Genomic DNA, 20,102 nt, shown 5'->3' with positions numbered 1-20,102 from the left:
ATGGACAGAGCCTTCTCCTGTGCAGAGCACCTGTGTAGACGGGCCCAGAAGAGGCAGCCAAGCCATTTCCTTTCCTGCCCTCCCCATCCCGTCTCCCGGAATATCCTCAAATGGTTTGCCACATCTGTTTTCAGCCTACTAAAAACCTTTCTAAATTGGGTTCCTTTTAGTATCTTTTTAACTGCTTGGATTTCTGTCAAGTTATTTTGCTTAAAAAAAATGAGGAGGAGGAGGAAGAGGAGGGGGAATGTATGCTTTCTATCAGGATGCAGACTTTCCATGCCTGGGAAGTTTGGGGCTTGAGTTTCCTCCCGGCTTCTAAGGTCTACATACAGAGATGTTAAGACCAGTGGTTTGGTGGCGCCTCTGATGGTGGCCAGGCTTGGCTGCCTTTGGCAGCCCCACACTACCTGCACAACGTCTAGGAGAGACTGTGCCTCCCATACATCCTAATCCTAAGGCAACAGCTTTCAGCTCAGAAATGGAGGCCCTAATCAGGTTATCACCTGGGTGCCCAGCACCAGCTCCTTTGGGCCATCAACCTGGCACCTGCTACTGAGCCATAACAGTGGAAGGCTGCAGGGCATCATGATGTGGGCCCTGCCTTCAAAGGGACCACATGTTTAAAATTCATAAACATGAAACAGTACAGGAAGCAGAATGACTCAGGATTTCTAACTGCATGAAAAAATTACTCAAGGTGGGTCATTTTTAACTGCAGCGCAGGTGATCCCCTGTTACTGTAAAGTCACGGGAGCCCTAATGGGCTGGAACTGCAGCTCCCAAACTGGCGGCGTTTTACTGTGACCTGCAGGGCATCCCAGCGTCACTAGAGCTATGGTTGTCAAGACTTCAGCAGGCAGCAGGATGCCCTGCATGACTTTTCACAACAGCCCAGCGCCCCACCCAGGAGTTTCTGATCCAGTAGGTCTGAAGATGCAGGGCCCCAGAGTTTGCACCTCAACCCAGCAGCCAGGTGCTGGTGCTGGTCCGTGAACCACACTTGTAGTAGTGAGGATTTGGGCAACATACTTGCTGCAGACTGGTTCTCGTTAAGGCTGATGTGAGCTTGGGTGTCTCAAATTTGCTCAAGGTTCTTCATCTGTAAAGAGGGAATGATTTTAGTTCCTATCTCAATTAAGTTAGGGGTTACCAAGTTTGTCTCTTAGAATAATTGTTTTTGGGTTTAAATTCCAAAGCCCAGGACACACTCCAGGCCAATTAAATAATAATTTCTGGGGTGAGACAGAGATATTTGTAGTTTCTTATACCTTCCCAGGTGACTCCCAAGGACTGATAAACTTGGGAATCACTGAATTAAGTGATATAATGCAATTAAAACATCTGTCCCACTGTGGGCTCATTGTAAGTGCTCACAAAACGGATATTTTTATTTCTACTAAATGGTAATTTTGTGATCTGGACTGTAGGTGACCACAGAAATGCAGAGGTCAAGGGGCCCACTAAGTGGGGAGGAGCATTGAATCAGGGTTTTCTGGAAAAGAAGGTAAACTGAGCGTTGCCAACTATGCGTGGTTTATGGTGGAGAAAAACACAGGTGAAAACAAAACAAAGGGAAACTCCAGTGTTTCATTTAAACCTCCTTCCTGCAAACCTTATTCCAGGGACCGAGGAGACCTGAGAAGAGTGGTCAACAGATCTGTTCTGCCACTAGGGTGGTCTGATGAACATCCAGCAGAAATGAGTAAATGGTGTCTATGATTTGGAGGGAGGAGATTCATGTCAAATGAAGCTGTGAGGCCTCACAGAGAGAGCCAGTTTCCAAACGCTCATTTTCAACATCATTACAACCCAAACAGAAGCTTCATGCTTGGGTTTTGTCATTTGCAATCACTGCCTTCTTACAACCAGGGCCTCATTTAGTGGCTTAGGGAAGGCAAGTGACTGGTCTGAGAGAGGAGAGCCAGCCCTGGCCAGGGTTGCTCACCATCCTCTCCATTCCTTTAATTTCCTCACATCCACATACGAAGAAACAAAAGACAGACCCAGGGAGGGCTTGTGACTTGCTTCATGTAATAAGCTAGTTGGTGTCAAATGGGAGACTGCCGACCCAGGCTTGGCTCCAAGCACAGGGCATTGTGGGAAGATGGAACTCAAGGTGTATCAGCCTTCAGTCTTGCCAGGTCTGGCTTCAGGAACAGATGCCAAGTAGGAACCTTAAAATGACTTGAGCTTTCTTGCCTTGTGTGGGTGAGAGACAGTATATGGGATGGACAGGCAAGAAGAATAGAAGCAAACTCTGAAACCATCACTCATTTTTGTCACTGGTCACAAATTACTATGTTTCTGCTGGTGCCTCCCACATCACCAACTCCACCAACTGCAGAGAGGAGCGTGGGATAAAATGTGAAGGTCTGTTTATGTGCAGGGGTCCAAGGGCTAAGAAACACATGATTAAGAAGGATTAAGGAACTGAATGTTAGCTCTTCCATTGGGGCCACCATAGTGTGATCTAATAAACATTACTTTAAAGGGGTAGAGGGAGAAGGAGGGGGGAAAAAGGCAATGTTAGGAGTTTTGATACCTCAAGGGGGTTTCTACAATCTCAATCTCTCTCTCTCTCTCTCTCTTTCTCTCTCTCTCTCCTAAAAAGAGACATCCAAAAGGAGTGACCGCAGTTCTATTAATAGTGTGTTTGGGGCCAGCTGAGTACAGCTTTGATGGTGATACTGGACAGCAAGAGCAAAAAGCTGCTTGCTAGGTAATGAAGTTACCAAAAGGAACTCCAGCCAAGAGCAGCTGCCAGAGAGGTTTCCAAGAGAACAGGTTTATTGTATCCAAGTTCTTTTTCTTTAAATTACATACAGAGCTCTCACAGCAATAAAAACATTCACTCATTTAAATATCCTGAAAATAGGGATTGCTTTGGTCTCTGTGTGATGAAGAAGATGGAAGTGCACTTGATATTTTATTTTCTAACTTGTGACTTATACACCAAGCCTCAGTTTTGACATGCGTGCTATGGGGTAGTAACATTCATTTCTTAGGGAGGTTGTAGAGATTAAGTGAGATAATATGCATAAAGACTCTGTGTAAGTACGTGGCTTAAAATAGCTCTTCCAGCTCTCCCCTTCCAAACCTGTTTCATTTGGCCCTGTGGTCCTCCTTGGGCACCATCCTTGAAGTGTAAATCAAGAACTTCTCTTTGGGTTAAAGAAAAAGAATGACATGCAAAGCAGTATATTCCAGGTAGTATATAAATTCAAAAAAAGAGAAAAAAAAAAAAAAAAGAAAGAAAGAAAAAGGAAAAGAAAAAACATCAAGATCTTCTGAAGGTCTGGATAATTTGAATTTGGGGAAATCACTGTTTGGCCTGGGTAAATCCAGCTTTCATACATCAGGTTCCTGCCTGAAGTTTCTCCCACATGGTTTCTGGTTTTCTGTTTGGTCTTCCAATTGCATCTATTAATTAATTTCATTAATTGATGGACATATAATACTTGACAGTACACACAAAGTCACATCCATATCTATAATATTTGTTTTATCAGCTGTAAAGAAACATGTGGCCTGATGCCCCTTGTGGAATTTTGTTTTTAATTTTTAAAAATCTGTTTATTGATGAGAGAGACAGACAGATAGACAGACAGACAGACATTGGTTGCCTCCCATTTGTGTGCTGGCCAGGGATGGAACCCATAACCTTTGGTGTACAGGATGACACTTCAACCAGCGGAGCCAGGTAATCCAGTGACATCCTTGGTAGTTAACTCATCTCATTACTATACTCATTACTGGCTATGTGACCAGTTCACCTCTGTAAATCCAGCAGCACCCCCATAATTTTCAAATCTTGTTACCCAAATGCTATTCCTTGATCCTGACTTTTGCAGGATATGTAAGCAATTTATGTGACCATTTCTTATCAGGTGTGAAGGGGGTTCTTTAATTGGGTTTTTCATAAAAAACAAAAGTATCTAGAGCTGCCCCATATTCTCATTGCTAGAAACCTGATCCCAGAGAAATGGGGCAGTGGCTCAAGCTATAAAATGTCCTACTCTGGTCTTAAACATATGGCAGATACTTTCAGAGAAAACATTCTGAGGCAGTGAATTCTGTTAGTCTACTGAATTAAATTTGCTATTTAAATCCCTTAATTAGTTAAGGTAGAGATACTGATGTCTTGCCACTTGGCTAATCTGAAAAGAATCACATACGGACTATAAAACCACTCACTGGATTATTCTGCCTCTTTGGACATCTTCTCCTGGGATGCTCCTAGCATTTTCTCATTTTCAGGGAGAGGCAGAAGATGAAGTTAGCAGATTTGGAAAGTAGAGAAGGGAAAACAGAATTCTTTACTCAAGACAGGGCATCATTTATTCTTTTCCAACAAATTATTCAAGAATAGGATATACCTGTAGTGTGCGAAGTGAAGAAAAAAACAAACAATTTTCAAGAGCTCATGCAAGCACAACAAAGGAGGAGGGCTACTGCAGTTTTGAGACCATCCGACATTGCACCCAATGACGCTCCCGAGAACCTGCAGGCACACGCTACCTGAGCAGATGTGAGTGTGACTGGGGCTACACTGTAAAACTCTCAGGCTGTTGCACATTTGTCCCCGGTGTGCTTGTCCACCTTCTACACATTCAGCCCCCTACCCTCATAAGTGCTTTAAAGACACTAGGGCAGGTCATCACCTCCATGTATCTTGAAGACAATGACAGGTAAAGTTAGAGGTGACAGAGTGAGACAGCCAAGAATCCAAGTCCAGGCCTGTAAAATGGTGAATACAAAGGAAGTGCGGACACTGATGAACATGAGAATTTTTTCAGGGCGCACAACTGTGACAAAGCTCCAAGAGTGTCTGCTCAGGGCAAGCAATGGGGCTTGACAGTGGTGACCATGGCAGTGGGTATCCTTACACAGTCATCTCCATGGGTTCAACCGGAGTGTTACAGAGCCGAGCTGCATGCAGCTTGTAGTTACCTGGGGAGCCAGGAGAGCGTGTTCTGAGAAACACCTGACATTCAGACCTGCAAATTTGCTTTGATCCTGTAACATCCTGCACTGTGGCAATTTCAGAGATGGCTGATACGAAAGCGTCAGATGACTTGGAGCACATAAAGAATTGTTTCCAAAGCCTATTTTATAAGTCATAAATATCTAGGTAAAAATGACAGCTTTTTAAAAAAGGGACATAATATCGCTTCTTGGCCTTTTGGCTAAGACCAAGTGTAGTATCTGTTCTTATCAGTTTAAAAAAGGGACATAATAAATTGCTACGAAAGTAATACAAAAGAGTTAATAAGGTTGGCTAAATACAGAGAGATTTCTGTCACATCAAAGCTGTAGTGAACTTCATTCACATCCACAATGACCATGTTATATACGCATGTGCGACTTTAGATTTCATTCTGTTCACCCAATGTATCAAGTCAAGGGAAAGGAAGCGGTACACAGAAATGTCCCTTATGTGCAATAAGTTATTTTCCATAGCTTATACATTCCTTTGTTATTCTTCCAACTCTTCAAAAACACTCACTGAATACTCTCTAATACTTTCTATGTGTCAAGCCTTCTGGGACTCACAGGTGAAATAACCTAGTCTTCATTCACAGAGGACCATGGTTTGGCAGGGGAGGGCAAAATGGGACCCAAAGATGTTTTGCTTCTTTTTGTGTACAATTCCATGTCATACCTCTATATTTGGATTGTAAATATCTTGAAATCAGGGATCCGTGCTTCTGTTTTTCTGGCCTCCACCCACAGGAGGCCGAGAGGTCAACTGATAACTAGTTAACTAGTCTCATGTGGACTGGAAGAGCCCTAGGAGAGAGGAACACTCCAGGGGTTAAGGTCTCTGACACTGACAACAGTGGAGAAACAAGAGGTGTGAGAAGAAGATATGAGACTGAGCCTACTTCCCCCGAGGAAATTATTCATTAATTCGCTGTGACAACTCATGCTGAATTCAGAAAAAGAGACAATAGTTGGCACTCAGAAAAAACAGCAGTTTGCCGTTCCCAACAAGGCAAAGGACATTTCTAAAACTGTGTGAGGATGTGTGAGCAAGGGAGTGTGAGTGTGTGTGTGTGTGTTTGTGATGCATACATTTGGGAAGAACCTTTTTTCAGGTACAGGGAATGTGGAAGTTGAAAGGGATCTAGTCTGGCTACCCATGTAAGTAAATGTGAGTGAGGGGCATAGCTAGCCTTTAAAAATGCATGTACCCACACACACACACACACACACACACACGACATTTATTTGCAGGGAAAGTATCAGAATAAAGTTTACAGAAGTTGGGATTAGCATTAAAGATATGAAATTTTATAGATGGAACCTCATTACCTTAAGCTTTAAAGTGCAGTACATAGTTATTAATTTAAAATACTTAATACACCTTCAGTAAGATTGAAGAATAAAGTTATGTGGTTTTCTCCTTACTTCATTCTGTATTTGTTTTCCTTTAGTCTCACATTTTTCAAAATCAGCACCCAATTTAATAGTCAATGAAGTGTTTCCTAGTAAAATGAATTTGTTTTACAATTATATCTGTTTCTGCATGTCCTTTTTACCATAGTTTACCTTTCAATTAGATGTGTTATCCAAATTGGACTCATGGACATTAAATGATGATGATGACTCTCTATTGATTTTTGGTGGTGGTGGTAAAAGAATATTTCTGTGCAAAGGAGATTTTCTTCTAGAAGCAAAAGTCATACGTGCAGTTACACAGCACAGCATGGGTGTGCATAGATATCTTTATTAAACGATTTCAAGAGTTCTCCAAAGGAGCGATACTCTCTCCAAGGACCCCTCCCTGCTGCAGGGAGGAAACAGATGTGGTGCTGCTGCTGATCATTGCTTTCAGAAACAGAAATGTGCTTGGAAGGTAAAATTGCTTGACTGTGCCAGTTGCTAAACCAGTAAATTGTTATAAGCAATTTTGAGAAATTTTGAAAAGAAGATATTTTCTCAAAATCATAATTTACTGTAGTCAGATTAGCTCATTTTCAAAGGAAGTTCTAAAAATTATAGACTGATCATCTTTTATAGTCTATATAAATTAAATATAGATAGAATGCTGGAAGAATTCATCCCATTGGTACCTAATCACACACTGCAGTAGACTGCTTTAGATTTTCTACAAAATAGCACAGAAGAAATAAGAGTGGACAGCTCTCTTCTATGGAAGGGGCACACATGTCCTTTTACTGACTCATTCCCTTTTGAAAATCCAGACTCCATACTCTTCCTACGGCTGGTGTTCAGAGCAGACACAGTGAGAGCCTGGAAGGTCCGGGGGGAGTCCATGTGCAGGAAGAGATGTCTGGGCTGCAGATGCATCTAATTTAAATGGACCTCTGAGTCAAAATGGAAACAACGAACAGACATGGAATCTTATGAGTTCATTCAGCCAATTTCCCTTCATTTCAGGGATGTGTAAACTAAGGCTGAGAGGTGATAGTTCATTTAGAAATACCACACTCAGCCCTAGTTGTGGTTTTTGTCCGCATTGGAGTCAGTTGTGTGAGGACTCTGGTGACTGGTGGTCCCAGGATTGCCATGCGCCCAGGCTCTGATGCCATCCACTGAATGTTGCTTACGTCTTTCCCTAGTCTTAGCTTCTCTCTGAGATAGAAGCAGGCCAGCTCCTGGTCCAGGCCAATCCCTTCATCTGTGTCCCTGACACCTCCCAGATATAGCCATTCCCCCAAGCCTCTGAGCCACAGCACAGATTTTATCTTCACCAGGAAAACTAAGGTTATCAGGAGAGGGTGCCATTCCAAGTTTGTTGTTCACGGTTTAGTTACATTTATTTAACTGCGTCCTCATCTGTCTCTGTTCTCCAGGCTCAGGAAAGATATCCCTCACAAGGCTGAGCCGTGTATTTCCCTGGGAAATACACTCCCTTAGTGATCTGCTTTCCAATGTTTTAATCTCTCCCTTTCTCCTGATTCTTTCAGTCTCTGCTTCCAATTGTGTCTTGTTTTCAGATTCCCAATTATGCTCACATCTATCTACCAACACATACATGCATACACACACACACATCAACCTCTATAATCACATCTTTGACCCTGTTTACCTTCTGGTGCTGCTCCATCTCTTACCTTTGACTCAGTTCTCCAAGAACAAGCTACACTATTATCTTTACCACATACATAGCCACTACTCCATTGTCATTGTGTTTGTGGTTCTATCACACCACTGAAACCTAGTATATATCTGAGGCCTCTTAGTTGTTAACAGGGAGGTAGTGTGGAATTGTGGAGAGAGCATGGGCTTTGGAACTAGACAGACCAAGATTTAAATTCCAGCCCTGTGCCCCTTGGCCAAATTATTTAACCTCACTGACTGAGCCTTACCTTCTTAATTTTTGAAAATAGGAACCTTTCTATGTATCTTATCAGGTAGCTGTGATAAGAGGAATATGGTTTATTCAACCATTTATCAGAATGCCTGACATAGGGCAGGTGCTGTATTTATTTTCCCTACTTTTTCTCTTTAGTCCCATGTACCTAGCCTCCATGTAGCTTCTGTCACACTGCTTGTCTTCTCTTTCGTATTGAAACTCTGTCTCCTCTTCTCATGATTCTGGGGTCTTGCCCTATTTCTCATGCTCTTCTGTTTCAGACTCCACTCCTAGCTGTTTCCTTGCTTGCCCCTAGGTATAATGGGTTGACCAAAAAGTCTGTATAGTTTTTTCCATAAAATAACACACATTTTTCATTTTCACCAATAACTTTATTGATTTGAATATTTGGAGCATGTCGGCTATCTCCCGTGGGGTATAATGTTGATTGTTCCCAATGAATGTCTTGGTTTGACTGCTATCAACTTCAACTGGTCTACCTAACCATGGAACATCGTCCAGCAAGAAATCTCCAGTATAAAGCTTTGCAAACCACTTTTGACATGTTTGATCAGTCACAGGACCTTCTCCATACACTGCACAAATCTTTTTTGTGTTTCAGTTGTGTTTTTACCTTTTTTGAAATTAAATAAAGCATAGCATGTCAATGTTGCATATTTTCTTTCATCTTCAATATTAAAATGACTATACAAAAATTCACCAATTTTGATAAGTTATTTTTTTAATGCACACTGATATGACAGCTGTCACAATATAATATAATAGGACTGTTTCGAATGAAGTTAAAGACAACTAAGCTATTGTATAGAAAAAACCAAAGGAACCTTTTGGCCAACCCAGCAGAGATTCTCCAGTGCTCTGCCTTGTCCTTCTCTCTGCCACGCTCCTGCTTCTGCAGTTACCACTTTTATTATGCAGGTTTTTGTCTGCCTGTCTTTCTCTGCTTTAGAATGTGCCAGGTCTTTTCATCTTGCTTTCCCCAGTCTAGTCCAAAGCCTACCACACAAAGGGAGACTCTCCCATTGCATAGTTTGTTTTTATGTCATGTATCCCTCCCAAGCTTTTTGGAAAGCCCAACATTGTTGTTCATTCAGCATCTCATGCTCAGCATATCCAGAATGAATCATGTTGCCTTTTTCTGATGCCTGCTCTTCTTTTTGTGGGGGAGGTGGGTGTGTGGGAAAGGATACTCATTCTTGGTTAATAGCCTTTACATCAATCCAAGTCACAATGGTAGAAACCTTGGTTCATGTTCAAGTTATTTTCCCTTATCAGCACCTTGCAATAACACCCAAATTACGTAGCCCTATACACTCCCAGAGTCACCGTACAAGTCTAGCCCGCATCACCTCTCACCTGGAGTTTTGCTCTAACCTAACTTGTCTCCATGCCTTCTCTAACTTTTATAAACCTTTCTTTAGTGGCCACTAGAAATGTCTTTCAGTAACACTAATTAGAACATATGATTCACCAGCTCAACACCTTCTGTTGCAACAAGCACACCATCCACTCCCTGCGTCTGCCTTTGCTTACTCCTCGAAAGGCATTTCAGACTCCCACTGATAAGGCCTCGACCAGCTTTCCAGCCTCCCAGTTCACTGTACTTCCCCATCAACTCTCCAACACAGCCATGCTACTTGCTCTTTCCCCATCTTGCCATTTAGTCTCCTTGCTGTTATTTTTTTCCCTTAAAGTGGTTACTGTCTTATTCCTGCCATTTAAAGTTCTTTCTCTTTTTAATGTCCAGTGCCTCACCACATTCCATGAAGTCCTACGAGATTTCCTCAAGCAGAGCTGGTCCCTTCACTACTGCTGCCATCATTCTGACCTACATGCGTAATAGTTAACTTTAAATGGTTACTCATTCCCATAATCTATGTTCTTTGAGGGCAAGTGAATTATAAATATCTTTATATTTCTTAGTGCCAGGTATACAGTATCATTAAATGTTGGGTACATTGTGCTAAAAAGGTATTAGAAAACCTACTTTGTGAACAAGGTAAATCAGGCTCTTTGGTTATTTTCTAACTTTTTACAGAGGGAAACATCTTTGGACAGAGAGAACGTCAAAGGTCATCTCTTCTGGAAGAGCCTGCTGCCATGGAGGGCTCTCCTACCAATGACAGCTCAGTGAGGGCCTTATTTTTTGGGTGAAACACTGTGGGGATGTGGCCTGAAGTGTGGTAGGGCCTGGGTGGGAATTACGGAGGGAGGTAAGGTTTGGATCAGCTACATTAAAAGACTTGTTGAAATGGTTGATAGTAGATTGGTTAAAATTTATAGTTGTTCAACAAACATTCCTCTCCATTTCAAAGTTAGGACTATAATTACCAGGTCACAAAGTATATATCTTGTCTCTTCCCTTTCATGGGAACAACTCAAGAGATTTTGCAGAAAATATTATTATTTTGCACTGTTAGGCATGCCTACATTATTCTTACTATTAAGCAATATTTTCGCATCTTATAAAGAAGCAACCTTGCTTCTTTCTCACTTCTTTCATTGATCCTGCATCTGGTGGCTTCTGTAGAAAAGCAGATGTTTGTTGTTATGAAAGGGGCACTTGGAATCTTAATATACTTCCTGTGCATGTGAATTAGAAAGTTAATTCTGATGTCTAGTGTTCAACTTAAACTTTTCTTTCATCACTTTAGTGACAAATATTGTGAAAGGAATTATAGGTCAACCTCTTTGGGCGGGCAGTAATCTTTAATGCATCCATTTAGGTGGTTCCCTCCCATCCTCTGTATTGATAGAGGTTAACCTCTCAGTCCCTAATTGTTTTAGCTCCCAAACACTTTATCACCTGTTATTAAGGACTATTCAGAGCAACTCCACAATAATTTCCCTACACGACTATGAGGTCTCATTTGGATTTTTAATACACAGTCACATTCTAATGAGGTCTTTGTAAAACTGACTAAATATGTTTAGATATCATTAGCTTAAATTACCGGTGCAAAATCTCCTTTGGGAGTCCCACTGATTTTGGTTATAAGACTTTTGGCAGATGGATTAGTACAACAACAGAACAGAGTTTGCAAATCTCCACACAAACGGTGTAAATGGGAATGCCTGGGAAACAGGCGACTGGATGAAAAGTTAAATGTCCCTCAGGTGGGTTCATTAAAGAGGGAAAACAATCACAACACATTCCAGTGCAATTTAAATGCCAGGTGTGCAGCCGTCGGGCAGGTGCCAGGAAAACTGACAAGGGTCCCTTCCCAGAACACTAGGGCTGAAAGGGGATGCTCAGTGGTGACAAGGAAGTCTTAGATAATGACAGGTCCTGGCAGATGTACCAGGGACCCCGCTGGAGGGAAGTGCAGCGTCTGTGTCTTTTACACCAGGTGCTGCGACAGGGAAGGGCTCCCAGTGGCTCCAACACTGGCAATTACAGCTGCCTGATGCAGAGTGCTTCAGGGCAGAAACCAGGGGAACTCAGTTCCCAGCACTGACTTAATGAATCGGCAGCAAATCTGTGTAAACAAACCAGCATCCAGCTCTCCTGCCTAATTCATGAAGGACACACCATGTGCAGTAAACATGTTAGGTAGCTGCTGTCCTTAAAAAACATGTCATTTTGATTTCTTTTGGCAGTTTGTTGTTGCTGTTTTTAAGCATGGAAAATGGGGAAGTCATTTCTAGACAAACAAGTAGCATTAATGATGGGAAATAGCCTGGAATAAGCTCAGCACCTTGTTCTGGAGGGAATGTGACCTCTTGTCAAAACCCCCAAATCACGCCAGATATTTCAAGGTCAGATGCCATTAAATTCATTACTAATTGAAAACAGACCCATCCAAGGGGCTGATGGTAACATGGTGAGGACTCTTCAGAGCTTACCTGGTAAGGATTTAGAAGAGTTAAAAAACAAAACAAAACTTACCAGACCTAAAATTGTTGAGTTACTTTAAGCCTAAGGGCTTCCATTCATGGGTAAACCTGAGACCTAGTCACCCTCTGCCCTTCACTGCAACTTTTAGCTGGAGTTTCCATGGTAATTGTCAGAAGGAGTAGTTTCCATCAAAAAAACCAACAGTGACCACCCTGTATGGGACAGGGCCAAGCACTTGACGGAAGGAACAGAGGCCACCACTGCATGACCTTTGCATTTTTACATTTCTAAAGCCAGGGAACCTCAAAATGAAACCTGGCTCTCTGCAAAGTGTGCCAAGAGACAGTGGACTTTAGTGTAGGTAGTTTTTATTTTTACTTGTTTTATTGCACAATCTTCTTTTGACCTTTTAGCCAAATGCTATGCTGTCCTCATCTTAAAGAAAACAGGTTTATTATATGAAAATGGCTTACCTCCTAAGATACTGAGTCTGAAGATAGTATGCTTTGGAATTTCAATTAAGCAACAAATACATACGTGCCATTAAAAAAACCCAGCAGTAGTTATTTTAAATGACTTTTCAAAATAATTTATCTTGGGATTACTTTAAATGAGCTCTGATGCAAATATGTAACATTTTGAGGTGGTGAATAGCTTTCCAGGAATACAGTTACTGTGAAAGTACAGTACTGAGGGAGCAGTCTCTAGGTATCCTTTGCTCCTTATCGTATGTAGGCAGTCAACAAATATTTGTGAAATGAATGATGGACTCAGAGTTAATCATACATATTAGGGAAAGAAAGCCAAGTACGTGAAGACAGATAAAATATTGAGCTTAGCTATTTCATAGTAAACACAGCTTACGCTCTCTGACACCAGGTTGGATGAATTCTCATTCATTCATTTCCTTGGGTATTTACTTAGTGCCCAGAGGGTGAGACCAAAAATTCATAAGGGTGTCTCTTTCCTTAAAGGAGCTTGCTTTCTGGTGGGACTGACAATTTATTTTTTCAGTCATTACCTACTGCTTTCATAGCAAAAGAAGGTAGATTTGGAGTGGAGGAAAAAAAAAGAACTTTAAACACGATTGTAGGTCTTAGGTTTGTTGGAGGAAAGATAAGGGTTACATTAATACCTATATTTATTAAGTCTTCAAAATGGAGCAGAAACTTTTCTAACCACCTGATATATAGAAACTCATTTAATCTTTACAAGAACCTTATAAAGCAGGTGCCAACTTGACAGGTTGGTGGTAAAGAGGCTCAGGGATCTCTTTTAGGTCAGTCATACAGGGAGCACCTGCTGCCCCAGGCTCTAGGTCAGCTCCCTGCTCTCACTGTCTCCCTCCCAGCAGAGAGTGAACTGAAAGACATGAATGGTTTTTACACTTTTAGTACATAAAATATTGCTTTGTAAGTTTTTAGACTTTACATAATGGTCTTATGGAATGGCCCCTCTTGTCACTTTACTTAAATCCTTTATCAGAGAGAAAACTTTATATTTTTAATAGTCAATTTCCCCATCCTTTTCTTTTTTCCTTTTTATAAATTTATTGCAGTGACATTGGTTAATAAAATTATAGAGATTTCAAGTGTACATTAATCTTTTGGTATCTTTGATGCATTCTTAAAAAATAGTCATAAATATCTCCCCCCATTTTTTTTTCTAAAAGTTTTAAAGCTTAGTTATATTTTGGCTTTTATTTAGTATTCATATTTGGGTGTTTTATGGAGGCAGCATTTTTTCTTTTGTACTCATGGATAACCAAATTGATTAAAAAGCTCATACCTTACCACTAATTACATATTTTCCCACATATGCCTAGAGTCAACAGCTGGGCTCTCTATTTTCACCTGTTGTTCTATTTATCTCTTCCCAATTTGTGGTACCTGTAATTTTCCCCTTATGTTTTTGTCTGGTTTTGATATCAAGGTTATACTAGTCTCTTAAAATAAAATGGGAAAGCAGTCTTTCTCTCTTCTTTTAGAATAATTTTTATAAGATTTGAATTATCCAGTCCTTGAATATTTAGTAGAACATAATGGGTAAATAAATATATTCGAGACTGGTGTTTTTCTTTTCTTTTTTTTCACAGCCATTTTTTCTTATTGTTGTTCTGTTCAGTTGCTCTCACCTGCCCCGCCCACACCCCTCTTCCATAGTCAATGCTCTGCCTCATTGTCCTGGTGTTTTTCTATGGGTTAATTTTTTTTGTTGTTGTTTTTCAATTATAGTTGTCCCATTTCCCCCCCATTTCTCCCCACCACCCAGCCCACCCCTTCTCCCACAATCATATCCCTCCCCGTTGTCCATGTCCATGAGTCATTTATACAGGTTCCTTGACTAAACCCTTCCCTTCTTTATCCCCCTTCTCTTCCTCCCCCCTCCCCCCATTGACTGTTATTCTGCTCTTTGTTCTATTTAGTTCTTTTGTTTGTGTTGCTCTTTAGTTTCCTGTATTAGGTGATATCATATGGTATTTGTCTTTCTTTTCCTGGCTAATTTCACTAAGCATAATTCTCTCTAGTTCCATCCATGTTGTTGCAAATGGCAGGGGTTTCTTCTTTCTTTCTGCTACATAGAACTCCATTGTGTGAATGTACCACAGTTTTATGATCCACCCATCTACAGGTGGGCACTTAGGCTGTTTCTAGCACTTAGCTATTGTAAACAGTGCTGCTATGAACATAGTGGTGCATAAGTTCTTTTGAATTATTGTTTTAGGATTTTTCGGGTATAATCATAGTAGTGGAATCGCTGGTTCAAAAGGCAGTTCCAGTTTTAGTTTTCTGAGGTAATTCCATACTGTTTTCCATAGTGGCTGCACTAGTCTGCGTTCCCACCAACAGTGCAGTAGGGGTTAATTTTTAATCATAATTCACTTTTAAAACAATTATTATCTACCCAGAATTTGTTTCTTTTTGAGTCAGTTTTGGAAAATCCTATGTGTCTAGAAAACTGCCTAATGTATCTAAATTTTCAAATGTATTGTTAGTTATACATATTATCTACAATAAAAAACTTTACCCTATTTCTGTTATTGGTTATTTTTGATTTTCTTTCTTTTCTGATTGCCAGATGTTTATTTTATTAGTTTTTTCACAAAGCCTTTTGATTATGTTGATTTTAATTATTTTCTTTGCTTTTTATTTAATAATTTTGTGGTCTTCTGTTTATTGTTTCCTCTTTTCTTTAGTTATATTCTGTTCTCCATGTATCTTCTTGAATTAGATGCTTAGTCTTCTTTTCTAATAACATCTAAGATTATATATATCCTTTTAGGTACCATTTTATTTGCATCCTACAAGTTTACTATATGGTACTTTATGATTCACAGTTCTAAATATTTTCTGATTTATGTTAGAGTGTTTACTTTGACCCATTACTTAATGGAAGCACTTTCTCACTCAGATCCTAAGTGAAGGTCAGTTTGCTTCCTTGCTATTTCCTTGTTCTGAGGCCTGGCTGCCTTCCTTTTTCTGCACCCTCCCCCACCCTGTCTGCCCTTTCTCTGAATGTCTGCCCTTTGCTGATTTATGTTTTATGTGGAAGTCTCAGTTCAAATTCTTAGCACTTCACAGGTCTAAGACGATATCTCCCATTAAACATCAACTCCCAACCCTTGGCAACCACTATTGTGTTCTCTGCTTCTATGAATTTGACTACTCTAGGCACCTCATATAGGTGGAATCATGCACTATTTTTCCTTCTGAGACTGGCTTTTTTTCATTTAGTATAATGCCTTCCAGGTTTATCCATGTTGTTGTAAATGGCAAGACTTTCTTCTTTTTTAAGGCTGGTTGAGAATCTTAAGAAATGATATCTTTATGGTTTCTGCCCCAGTATTTCAATTCTAAGCTGATCCCTACACTGCCTTTACTGAGGGTGAATCTCACAATGTCAAATTCTCAAAGAAGGAATGGGTTTTGGAGTGGGCAGAACCATGGAATTGATCCTACTATAAAACAAAGCAATTGCCCTTTGTGTATTTTCTCATTTTTAAATTTCACTTTGGAACTCATCCTACAGCATGCCAGTCTGGGGATAAGAACTACTTAAGAGTTTCCTGGTTAAACAAAAACAATCAGCAGTTAATACCTTGGGGGAGATGATGATCTCCATTTTGCAGCCTGGAAAGCAGAGGCACAGGGAAGTAAAATCTAAGCAAGAGGAGATGCTGGAATTCTAACTTAAGGATTGAATCCAGTGATGCACATATTGTTTCCAGAGTCCGTTTTCCTGAATTAGGGAATGTAGTTATGTCTAATGCAGCACCCATAGGGTTTTGACATCCAACAACCAGCACTCATGCTTAGAGGTATATTTATGTGCTCAATATAGCCAATTGATAACTGCTTTTAAATCTTGAGTGCCTTTCCCGTCTGTTGCTATCGCAACAAATGAAAGCAATTCAGACCACGTTTACTGATAATTTATAAGGAAATGCAGCAAGCAGTAGGAGGAGCTGTAGTGATTAATGTTTTCTGGAGCACACAAAATACTACTTCAGAAAATACTGCTCTTGCCTTACTTCATTTTACCAACTAAGCAAAGAACAAATGGACATGTAGGTCTTACTTACCCTCCCCACTTCCACCAGGTTAGTCACCATGACTATGCTCGCAGTGTTTTCGTGCCACACCATCCTCCAGAAGTCATAGATGGTCTCTTGCATTGGTCCTAGAGCAAAACAGAACAGAGATTTTTTTTTTCTTTTGTAAGTTTGCAACTGGAAAATTTGTGGGCTTGCAAATAAATCACATGCAGTTCTCTCAATTTTACAGATGGACTTAGCTCTCCTTTCTAGTGTTGATGCAAAAGGGTCCTCTTTCTGAAAGAGCACCTATAGAAATAATGAATTTTTCAGTTATAGTTGAATTTTCCTTTTTTTCTACCTCCCTATCCTTTAAATTTCTTATTTATTTTTATTTTTAAAGTATATTTTATTATGTTGTTACAGTAGTACCAATTTTTCCCTCTGCTCCTCTCTGCCCAATACAACCCTTCCCTCCAGCAACCTACCCTCCTTAGTTCATGTCCATGGGTCATGTATATAAGATCTTCAGCTTCACCCTTTCCTATATTATTCTTAACTTCCCCCTGTCTTAGTCTCTGCACCATTTCCCCATTTCTCGCCCTTCTACCTCCCAGCTGATAAACCTACAAATGATCCCCATACCTATGATTCTGTTCCTGTTCTGGTTTGCTTAGTTGGATTTTGTTTCTATTTTTTAGGATCAGTTGTTGATAGTTGTGAGTTTGTTGTCATTTTAATGTTCATAATTTTTATCTTCTTTTTCTTAAGTAAGTCGTTTGACATTTCATATAACAATGGCTTGGTGATAATGAACTCCTTTAGCTTTACCTTGTCTGAGAAGCATTTTATCTGCCCTTCCATTCTAAAGGATAGCTTCGCTGGATAGCGTAATCTTGGTTGTAGGTCCTTGCTTTTCATCACATTGAATACTTCTTGCCAGTCCCTTCTTTCCTACAAAGTTTCTTTTGAGAAATCAACTGACAGTCTTATAGGCAGGCAACCCTTTGTATGTAATCCTCTACTTTTCTCTTGCTGCTTTAAAGATTTTCTCTTTATCTTGAACCTTTAGTATTTTAATTATGATGTGTTTTGGTGTGGTCCTCTTTGGGTCTAGCTTGTTTGGGACTCTCTGTGCTTCCTGGACTTGTATATCTATTTCCTTTGCCAAATTTGGAAAGTTTTCCTTCATTATTTTTTCACATAAGCTTTCAATTTCTTGTTCTTCCTCTTCTCCTTCTGGCACCCCTATGATTTGGATGTTGGTATGTTTAAAGTTGTCGCAGAGGTTACTAAGCCTCTGCTCATTTTCTTCAATTCTTGTTTCCTCATTCTGTACTGGGTGACTGTTTTTTTCTTCCTTATGTTCCAAATCACTGATTTGAACACCGGTTTCCTTTCCTTTACCATTGTGTGGATTTTCCTTTGTTTCTTTTAGCATAGCTTTCACTTCTTCCCTTATGTGTTCGCCATACTTAAGTATATCTGTCAAGCCTATGAGCATCTTTATTATCAGTGTTTTGAACTCTACATCTGTTATGCTGGCTATCTCCTCGTTTGTTAGGTTGACTATCTTCTCTTCACTTAGTTCTCCCACTGGAACCTTGACCCGTTCCCTCTCTTGGGCCATACTTCTTTGTTTCCTCATCTTGACAGGCTCCTGTGTTTGTTTGCCTCTGTGTCTTATGTAGAGCTGTCGCACCTGTTACATTGTAAGGGGCGGAGCCTAAGGTGTTAGTATGGGTGACCCATTTCACCACATTGTGGCGCTGTATGTGCAGGAAGGGTTTAAGATGGAACAACGTTGCTTGTTCAGCACTCGCCCCTTTTCCAGGCACTTCTCCCACTTCTGTATAGGACTGGCGCCTCTCTAGCTGTTGCTCTGGCTGTTGTTCCCAGAATGGGCGGGTCTGCAGATGTTCTAGGACCGTGGGGCTCTTTAAGCAAGTGAACTCTACTGAGAGACCAGCAGTTTCTTTCTCTGTCCCAAACCCCACTGGTTTGCACAGTCAGAAGGAATGAGGCTTTATTTTCTCTGGTACTGGAACCATGAGCTGTGTGTTCTGATTTGGTGCTGGGAGCGCTCCCCAGGTGTCTCTCCTAACTTTTTAAAAGGCTTTCTGCTGGCCTGCTGCCACCGCCGCTGCTACCACCACACTGCATCCTCTCCGCCCCGGCTCTGCCCCTCCTACCTGTCTGGATGAGTATTTATTCTTTATATCTTTGTTTGTTGGACTTCCATGAAGCTTGATTTTCTGGAACTTCTGGCAGTCTCTAGTTTTGAGGTAGTTGTGGAGGGAGATACAGCATGTCTGTCTAGGCCTCCATCTTGGCCGGAAGTCTCTGAATTTTCTCATGTCACCAAACATATCTGCATTTGAGCTCTTTCTTCCCCTTTTAAATTACTACCATTAAAGAAAGTTATTTTTCATCATTTAGCTATTTATCTCTGTAATACGCAACAGTGAAATTTTAAAACATGGATAACATTACTCTTTCTGCTAACAACTGGCAGATACCCCAGAGAAATGGTATGTATATGGAATGAAATAAATCTCTATAGGAAAAGTGTCCTTTTCTTGTTTCTAATTTTTTAAATTCTGTCAAATTAATCAATTTTGGGGGGTCTGGTTGCCTAGAGTGAGGGAGAAGTTAAGAGTTTTAAGCAGCTGTACTTCCTGTCACTGAACATGACCAGCATTTCCTTTCTTAACTGTTGGGGAATCTGGAAATTAAAAACTCTTTTGAATGGACTGGGATTAAAAAAGTGGGAAAATATGTATTGCAAAATGCCAGTGCTATAGATACTAGCAGGTGTAGAAAGTTGAAATTTAAAATTTCTTTTAATTCAGATTTTAGAAAAGCCCAAAATTCTATCTGATGATCATACATATTTGGGGGCATAAATGTACTGGTATAAATTGATATAAGACAAGCAGAAATGCAAGGAAATGAGAGGAATAAAACTTCAAAGGCACGGAGGGTCACATGCTATATGTGGAATCAGACAAATATTCAGGTACATGCTGGGACCAGGACCCAGTTGTGCTTAGTATACTGACAGTACAGACTGTTAGATTTGGAGCTCAATGTTTAAATTTGAGATTTGCCTCTGCCTTTTAACTGGCTGTGTTGCAGGAACTCAAATCTCTGGGTAGGGGCATGTTTACATGCTCCCCTGTCCAGGTGTCCTGTGGCTCAGAAGATAAGCTGGCCTTGTTTCCACCTGCGGCTTTAGGATGTACAGGCCACTGAGTCATGGAATCCTGAGAACAAAAAGGTCTGTTAAGTACTCCATCTGCCTCCTTGTAAATAAAGTCTTAATTGGAGCTGGCCTTGAGGATTAGTGGGTCTGCTTTGTATCCTTGATAGGTGCTATCTAA

General features: G+C 40.5%; 1 protein-coding gene and 1 non-coding gene across 7 annotated transcripts in view; one reads left to right on the top strand and one right to left on the bottom strand.

Annotated features, from left to right (window-relative positions):
• Nucleotides 1–20,102, bottom strand: part of PTPRM (protein tyrosine phosphatase receptor type M) — an 883,942-nt gene that overhangs the window by 47,595 nt on the left and 816,245 nt on the right. For all 6 annotated transcript variants that reach the window (XM_090285792.1, XM_090285794.1, XM_090285793.1 and 3 more), the window contains one exon: nucleotides 16,768–16,865. In XM_090285792.1, the coding sequence (XP_090141918.1) occupies nucleotides 16,768–16,865 (98 nt within the window). The remainder of the gene's footprint in view (nucleotides 1–16,767; nucleotides 16,866–20,102) is intronic.
• Nucleotides 5,170–5,353, top strand: LOC150002876 (U2 spliceosomal RNA). Its single transcript, XR_016512856.1, has one exon. It is a non-coding gene; the product is annotated as a U2 spliceosomal RNA (small nuclear RNA).

Source organism: Furipterus horrens, unplaced genomic scaffold (genome assembly GCF_987537825.1).
Source record: "Furipterus horrens unplaced genomic scaffold, mFurHor1.1.pri manual_scaffold_8, whole genome shotgun sequence".
Lineage (NCBI taxonomy): Eukaryota > Metazoa > Chordata > Mammalia > Chiroptera > Furipteridae > Furipterus > Furipterus horrens.
The sequence above is the reverse complement of the archived record's forward strand: the minus strand, read 5'-3'. Positions and strand labels throughout refer to the sequence as shown.